Here is an 8709-nt window from a genome sequence, read left to right on the forward strand (position 1 = left end):
CCAGTTGCATTCTTCTGGTAATTATAGCCTAAAGCTTTACCTGCGCTCAACAATCTTCTGGAACTCAACTCTTGAGAGAAGACCACGAGCTCTAGCTTGAATATTTGTGATGATGAGAGCAAGACGGTCATCTCGCATCTCTTCAAGAGTACCCAGAAGACCAGCCTTGAAGAACACTGAGGAATAAAAAGAGTCTCTTAATTTTTAGCCTTACATTATGAAAGTGATTTATATGCATGCCAGTGTCACATTATTTAATTGTCCAGTGTTTTTTTTTTTTCCATATAATAAATAAACTAAATTAGACATTTTTTAGGACACCTTAGTATGCCCAAACTTGTACTGGTTGTGGTCAATGTCCAAAGAGCCCAATAACTTCTCAGCTCCTTTTCTGCTGTCAATGAACTGACCCTCTGGGATGGCAGCAGGATTCAGGATACGATATCTGTTATTCCATAAATCAGATAATAATTGTTTTTGGCAAACCAAATAAAAAACAATTTTGAATGAGAAATAAAATTAAATATTGCATATTTGAAAATGTGTCAACTCTGATTGCATTTTTGATCAGAAAGTCAGTAAGTTTTTGACCCAAGTGTGGCTTGTATTCATAAGTGAATGTACCTCTGCTTGAAATCTCCATACAGGATCCTGTTGGGGAAGCCCTTTCTGCAGATTCTGATGCCCTCCAGCACACCGTTACAGCGCAGCTGGTGCATGACCAGAGGATTCTCCATCGCTCCAGGAGTCTTAGTCTCATTGGGGATGATGCAGCGCACAAAGTGAGGGTGAGTTGACCTCAAGTTGGTCATCAGCTTGTTCAGGTTCTCCTGTGGATAGATATTATCCATCACTCTGTCAACATATATTTTAGGTTGTCATGCTGTTTAAAAAGATTAAGCCAAATCATAATATATTACAGTAATCATTTTTAGTGTGAAAAACACTCTATATGTTACCCGGTGAAGAGCAGACACTGTCTGGAAAGAAGAGCCCTTTTTCTTCTTCTCCTTTGCTTTGCCACCACCTCCCTCCGCGGCTGTTGAAAGAAACATTTTTTTAAAATGAACCTTGCATTAAAACCTTATTTGTCTCAAGGATTTTTTCCCCTTTGACAACACAACTCACCTGAGTCAGCACTAGCATAATTAGCAAATAGGATAGAAAGCAGTTTCATGGTGGATTTCTGATACAGGCCAACAACCGTCTCATTTAGAGGGTCCTTGTTCTTCACCAGCCAGTTATTGATGTTGTAGTCAACAGTGCCAGCGTAGTGAACCAGGGAGAAATGGGCCTCTGGTTTACCCTTGACAATCCTGGGCTTCTGGAAGTTAGCACTTTTGCCCAAGTGGTTGTCATAAAGCTTAGCTTTGAATGTTGCATCACTGGCTTTGGGGAACATGCACTCCTCTTCAAGGATGGACATGATACCCATGGGCTAGCAAACAATAGAGAAAGGAGCTCCAATTTAGCTGAGCATTGTTGATCCAATACCTGATATCTCTCAAATTTAAAAACTCACCTTTTCAATGAGATCAATACAAGCCTGCAAGTCCATGCCAAAGTCAATGAACACCCATTCAATACCCTCCTTCTTGTATTCCTCTTGCTCCAGCACAAACATGTGATGGTTGAAGAACTGCTGCAACTTCTCATTAGTGAAGTTGATGCACAGCTGCTCAAAGGTGTTGAACTAGAACAGATTAACAGTGTTTTCAACATGAGTAGAAAACATATAGCCACAGAGTGACACATTGTTATTTTTTAATGTAATGTTGAAATGTCACAATTTATGCAAATTTATCTGTAAAATGTATTTCCATACTATCCAATTGCCAATGTACTCCTGAAAAATGACTAAATAAACTTTAATCAAACATACACAATTTAAAAGGAACAGTTCTAGATTAATGGATCAAAATTAATCATGGCAAGTTTAATTTAGACAAGTACAGTACAATAATACACTTTCTATAAGAGCATCCCCTCCCCCTAATACCACCTTCCATGAACACTGGTAGCTAGTAGCGAATTAGGATTTTGCTGACATAAACTAAAGTTTATTGGCTATAAAAAAGACTCTCTCTGTCCCGTATCTTACTTCAATAGAAGACAGGAAAGAAACTTATGCCAAACCAGCTCATGGGTTTGTAACTATGCATTAGAATTATATAATCTATAATTGTACGTTTAGTGAATTTGGATATCAGTTAATTATGATAATGTACAATCTAATACATTGTTTATCATCATATAACGGTCCATAGCCATACACTACACTTCCAATTAAATAATGCCATTTTATGTTACACGGACAGTCCCCTTGAGCAACCCGGAAACCTTACTCACTGGTGACAGCTGAATTGTGTCTAGATCCGGAAGAGTGAATAATAGGAAACAAAATCAAATACTTACATCAAAGATCTCAAATCCAGCAATGTCCAGCACACCAATAAAGTACTGGCGAGGCTGTTTGGTGTCCAGGGATTGGTTGATTCTCACAACCATCCACAAGAACATCTTCTCGTACACTGACTTTGACAGAGCACCAACGGCATAGGACACCTTTTTGTGGGATAAGTTGAGTAAATTAAGGGTAAGTCTCACTGCATAGACATTTGGTTGTTTTGTAAACAGTATGTTAAAGATATCACAAAGTAGTCTCCACCTGCTGGACATTCTGTCCCTTTGTGACCCACTCATTCCCTACTTTGACTCTTGGGTGGCACAGAGCCTTGATGAGATCAGCAGAGTTCAGGCCCATCAGATAAGCTGACTTATCAGCATCTGTCATCAATTAAAAAGAAGGTTGACTGTAATGAATCTATGTATACATTCTGTCAGCATTTTCTCCTGATACTGACCCTCAGTGCCATCAGCCTCTGCCTGTTCCTCTCGTTGCTTCTGCTTGAACCTCATGTTGCCGTAGTGCATGATGGCACCAACCAGTTTGTAGATGCTGTTCTTCTCCTCTTGGGTGAAGCCCAACACATCAAACGCTTCCTACAGTCAATTTTTAATGATTAATGCACATGATTAATGCCTCATCTTAAGAAGATAATGTCAATATTTATTAAATGGATTTCATAGCTATTTCAGATAACGCACATCTGTAGCCATCAGCTCATCTGCATCATCAATAGAGGCCACCTGTGTCTCTCCTTGAGAGATGAAGGCATAATCGTAAGGGTTTGCTGTGATCAGCAGCATCTCTGAGAGAAAAGACACAAAACATGTAGACATCAAGTTTTAATACATTTTTGGGTTGCACTTTATTTTAAGGTTTCTTTGTTCCAGTGTACAGTAATTATACATATAAGTACTGAGTAATATTAATTAAATACATGTACTTACTACATGGTTAGGATTAGGATTACGGTTTGGTTTAGGGTTACTAGCATGTAATTATGCATAATTAATTGTTATTTTAATAGTAAGTACATGTAACATATGTAACAAGGACACCTTAAAATAAAGTGTTACTCATTTTTGTTGTAAATGTTAATGAACAAAATTATAGCTGTTTTGTTTTAACATATTTTTTGCCCACCTAATAGTTCTGGTTTCTTCTGAGACAGGATCTGGTAGAAGATGTGGTAGTCTCTCTCAGCCTTGAGCTGGAAAGTCACACGAGACTTCTCCAGAAGATCTGGTCATAGAATTTAGAATTCACAAAATAAGCAATGTATCTAAATGGGGACATTCCATAGACTTCTATTTTATATATATATATATATATATATATATATACAGTATATATACAGTATATATACTGTATATTCGTTTCTGAATGAATCAGCCATTTGAACGAATTGAATGAATAAATGACTCAATGAGCCATTTACCGCCACCTACTGGCAGTTTTCGTTTCTTATTTAGACTATCGTTTAATTAAACAAATAAATAATTTAATATTTCCATATTAATAATAATAATAAAACATTAAAGGGTTAGTTCACCCAAAAATGAAAATCTGGTCATCATTTCCTCACCTCAAGATAACATAACATAACATAACATAACATGACATGACATGACATAACATAAAATAAGTTATTTTGAAGAATGTTGGTAACCAAACTGTTTTGGTTACTATTGACTTCCATTGTATGAAAAAAATAAATAAAAATACTGAGACATTGCTCAAATTATCTTCTTTTATATTCCACAGAAGAAAGTAAACATTCTATGTTTAATCCAATAAAATATTTCTTTCTAAAGCAGCTTTTTGTAATGTCTGTTTGATGCTTTTCTCATTTAATGACTATAAATTTAATTTGATTAATTAATCGCTACATTGTGTAATTAATTAGATTAAAAATATTAATTGCTTGACAGCCCTAATAAATAAATTATTATTAATAATAGTAATCGTCTTTCAGCTAACTCTAACAGAAAACCTTCTGCATTTGTAGAATTGTCAAATTCTACAAGAATTCTAAAGTTGTAGAAACAACTTTATTTTTATATATATATATATATATATATATATATATATATATATATATATATATATATATATATATATATATATATATATATTTTTTTTTTATAAATGAAGACATTCCTAGATGCCCTATATAGCTCACTTATCACAGAAAATGAGTCACAAAAAAAAAACCAGAAAATAAACAAAGAACACACACATATCACAGAGTAGGAGTCATAAAAGACAAACCAGAAAATAATCAAAGATCTTTCTTACAAGTCTCAATATCAGCAGATGCTAGTTTGCCACTGGCAGCAAAGTGGATCCGGATAAACTTGCCCTGTTCGAAAGGGATATTGTCTTTAAATACAGTGGAAAAACGAAAATGATTTGTAAATTAAAGTGGTGTCCACTTACAAAGCGAGATGAGTTGTCATTTCTGATGGTCTTGGCATTACCAAAGGCCTCTAGAGCAGGATTACACTGGATGATTTGATCCTCCAGAGTACCCTAGAAAACACAACATTTGAAATTTGTGCACAGTGAATGACAATCAAACAAAATGGCAATAATTTTATTTTGAATTCAGATCTCCACAATTTACCTTCTTATCACTGGTTTCCTTCTTTGTAGGACTAGCAGCAATGCTGGCAAAGTACTGAATGACTCTCTTGGTGTTCACAGTCTTTCCAGCACCAGATTCTCCACTGTCAACACAAACCAGTCTTAGACAGGGCAGACACACTTTGTCTTTTCAGCCTTATTGAGATTTCGCATCTATACAAAAAGCAAATAGTCTTACGTGATAAGAATTGACTGGTTTTCTCTGTCTGCAAAATAGAATAATGTTTTGTTATTAAATGGATTGCTTAAATATCAGTTTCCTATTCCAGCAAGTCTCTATAGAGTATTGAAGTATACTGTATGTGTACACAACTGGGGCAAATTCCAATCGGAAGTGAGCATTGATGTGGGGACTTTGGAGGGCACTTGTGTGTCATAATGAAGCCATTTGGAACGCATTTGTCAAAGAGAACAATGAAAGACAATGTAATTTCCTCATCTTCACCTGGAATGTTACCATGACAATGCTAGGCAGCAACAACAGGAATATCTTATCGCTGTTATTTGTTGCAAATAAATATACATTTTATAACACAGGTATAGTTACATTATAGTTGTATTAAACATTTCTTATGAAACTTATTTAAACTTCATATGAAATGCATGACAAAAATGCACTTCCCAAAGTGTCCTTCAAGGGTGCAAAAAGGCCATTTGGAATTTGCCCTTATTGTAAACTATTGTGGATATATCAAGTTGACGCACCTGACAGCATGTACTGGTAGGCGTTGTCAGAGATGGAGAAGATGTGAGGAGGAGCTTCACTCCTCTTCTTTCCTCTGTAGGCAAGGACGACTTCCTGGTTGTACACCGGCAGCCACTTGTAGGGGTTGACAGTGACACAGAAGAGCCCAGAGTAGGTCTGTAAGAGATTGACAGCAGGTTTAGATCTGCTCATACGTGATAAAGTGAATGTGTGAGTGTTTTAAGACGCCACTCACGTAGATCATCCAGGCTGCGTAACGCTCTTTGAGGTTAAACAGCACAGCTGGCTCGTGCAGAAAGGTGAACATCGCCATGTCCTCAATTTTATCAAACTTTGGCGGGTTCTGAGGATGAACATCAATCTCCTTCACAGTTACTGTCTGTGGGAACATGAGATTTTTGACAGTCAAAACAGTGTCAGTATATTTATTTTTTTTTTTTTGCAGACCATCAGGATTTATTTCAATTATGTTTTATTTAGCATATAGTTTTATCCATAGCAACTTAAAAATGAGAATAATAGTTTCATAATTAGAATTCATTAGATGGTGGGTTAATTTTAATAAAAAACAAACTCAAGACAAAGATGATTTTAGAAAATGTATGTATGTATTATTACTATTATTATTATAATTTGTTATAATTTCAAGTTCAAGTCAGTTTGCAAGCTGTCCCTTTGTGCCACCTGGCGGTAGTTCTGCAGCGGCAGTAATAGTCATTTTGGTTGTCCACCTACTGTATATATATATAATATATATATATATATATATATATATATACAGTCAAAATATATATATATATATATATATGTATATATATATACAGTCAAACCAAAAATTATTCAGACACCAGATAAAACTTTTGATATTTTTTTTACTAGCGGGTGCAGGACACAATAGGTCATTTATGTAAGTGAGGATAGCAAAATAAAGTAACCTGTGACATTTTAAACCCAAAAATTCTTCATACAGTGGACTACCAGTAAAATTGCTAAACATTTTGGACCAGAAATGATTCAGACACTTTGACCTGACCATGTTTTGCTTAAGTGTTATCTGACATTATCAAGATTAATTTGTTCTGACACAGTTTAACTCTGAGTTCTAGTCATATTTTATTACCATTTTCTAAACCATAGCAAATAAACTGTGATAATGTGTGAAATGTTGAAGGTGTCTGAATATTTTTTGGTTTGACTGTGTGTATATATATATATATATATATATATATATATAAATTAAAAAAGTTACAACATTAATTAAAATACATCTGATTATTCACAATGCCACTGCTAAAGCTTATTAAAACTTACCGTTCCCTTTGAATTCTCACAGGTGACTTTATCACCATCTCGACTAATAATAGTTGCTTTCACAAACTCCTCTTCAGTATCAGGAACGAAACAAGCTTTCTTCATGTCAAAGGGGCGAGTTTGGGCCTCCAGACGCTCGATATCCGACTTCCTGAGAAACGGAGCAGCAGCTCCAAACTCTGCCATCTGAGCATCTCCCATCTTTCACCGATCTGTTGGATTACAAGTAAACTCAACTAGGCATAATCATAATTCATAAAGTGATATTACCAATATGCATATCAGTTTTCAAATGATGTAAATTATTTCAAATTTATCAAGTTAATGGACATTATCTTGTTAAGTATGACTAAAATCCACTTACTTCTGCAGTACTCTTCTTCAGAGACAGATGGTTCAAAGCTCTAGTTCCACACAAAAGAAAGAAAGTGTAACCATTGTCTTATTTCTACTACTGACCACCAAATACTCAAACCCAAATCACTTCAGATAAAAAACAATAGTACCTTCGTAAAGTCTGTGATACTATGTCTATTGACCACAACTTTAAAGTTAATTTCTAACAGGAATCACAGCTCCCCTCTTACTTACCGCACAGAAGGAAAGATAACAGTGACACAATTGAAAAACATGTCATGCCTCCTTTTATAATGCAATTGTTCCTCTAAATATGGTTGTTGGCATCATACAAAGTGTCTGGCTTGCTCAGTTTGGTTAGGAAGGATGGGTTGGGTAAGCTGGGGAAAAGTGGGGGGGCGAGTTAATGTGGTATTATGTGTCACTCATGTCAGGTTAATAATGGTTACTGAGTTTCAAAAATGGTTGTAAGAAACATTCATATATATATATATTATCATATAAACCAGAAATAATTGTACTCACCCACGGAATGCCTGTTAACCAGAAACACATTAAAAAATTTATTAAGATTAAGAAAAAACTAAAAGCACAACATAAAATGCCTTTTAGATGTACTGTTTTAATCAGAGAGCACTACAACTTCACAGTTTACTTTAATGCTTAATTGGTGAAGCTCAATAAATGGTTTATGAAATGTCCATGACATGCAGTGAAAGTGTATTCCGTGTAATGTTTCGATACCTTTATCAAATGACAAAATACATACAAATGGCCAGGAGCATTTTTGGATAAAATTTATCTAAAATATTTAGGTATCTGTCTCCAAATGGCATATTTTATTTTATTTAGTCTTCTTTAGAGAGGTTAGATAAGCCACTTGTATAAATTCTATAGACCCCGCTAGAGGCCTTACCTGTTTTAACAGTTATTAGTAGGGATTCTGTTCATAGCAATACTCAACGAATTTAATTTCAGGTACAAGCATGTATTCAGGTTTGGGACCTGTAAAATTATCTTATGCAACTGAACACTTGATACAGATAGGCAGCATCCAATTGCATAGCAGCAGCAGGCTGACAGCCGTACACTATTGTAACCTTAAGACCTGCAAGTCGGGTCAAGACACTCAGACTAACAAGGAGGAAGAAGACGTGAGCGATGAGTGTTAGTAACTCGCCACCTCACGCCTGCTGCCATAGTGTCTAATAGTCTGAAAGGTGTTAATTATGAAAGCCACTGAGGGCACTTCCTAAGATTTCCCTGTGAGATTCTTTAAGGA

General features: G+C 35.4%; 1 protein-coding gene across 1 annotated transcript in view; it reads right to left on the minus strand.

Moving 5' to 3' along the window:
- The window catches only part of LOC109050073, a 33122-nt gene extending 25379 nt beyond the window's left edge, over positions 1 to 7743 (minus strand). The window contains exons 1-20 of the mRNA XM_042714924.1: positions 7662 to 7743; positions 7435 to 7474; positions 7071 to 7282; positions 5995 to 6138; positions 5759 to 5915; positions 5232 to 5259; positions 5034 to 5136; positions 4847 to 4939; positions 4706 to 4769; positions 3551 to 3649; positions 3109 to 3212; positions 2865 to 3003; positions 2669 to 2787; positions 2416 to 2565; positions 1523 to 1693; positions 1129 to 1438; positions 960 to 1039; positions 625 to 830; positions 322 to 445; positions 41 to 177 (exon numbers count right to left, since the gene is read on the minus strand). Of these exons, the coding sequence (XP_042570858.1) occupies positions 41 to 177; positions 322 to 445; positions 625 to 830; positions 960 to 1039; positions 1129 to 1438; positions 1523 to 1693; positions 2416 to 2565; positions 2669 to 2787; positions 2865 to 3003; positions 3109 to 3212; positions 3551 to 3649; positions 4706 to 4769; positions 4847 to 4939; positions 5034 to 5136; positions 5232 to 5259; positions 5759 to 5915; positions 5995 to 6138; positions 7071 to 7271 (2429 nt within the window). The 5' untranslated portion in view covers positions 7272 to 7282; positions 7435 to 7474; positions 7662 to 7743. The remainder of the gene's footprint in view (positions 1 to 40; positions 178 to 321; positions 446 to 624; positions 831 to 959; positions 1040 to 1128; positions 1439 to 1522; positions 1694 to 2415; positions 2566 to 2668; positions 2788 to 2864; positions 3004 to 3108; positions 3213 to 3550; positions 3650 to 4705; positions 4770 to 4846; positions 4940 to 5033; positions 5137 to 5231; positions 5260 to 5758; positions 5916 to 5994; positions 6139 to 7070; positions 7283 to 7434; positions 7475 to 7661) is intronic.
- Positions 7744 to 8709: the final 966 nt, after the last annotated feature.

The sequence above is a fragment of the Cyprinus carpio genome, chromosome A24 (assembly GCF_018340385.1).
Source record: "Cyprinus carpio isolate SPL01 chromosome A24, ASM1834038v1, whole genome shotgun sequence".
Lineage (NCBI taxonomy): Eukaryota > Metazoa > Chordata > Actinopteri > Cypriniformes > Cyprinidae > Cyprinus > Cyprinus carpio.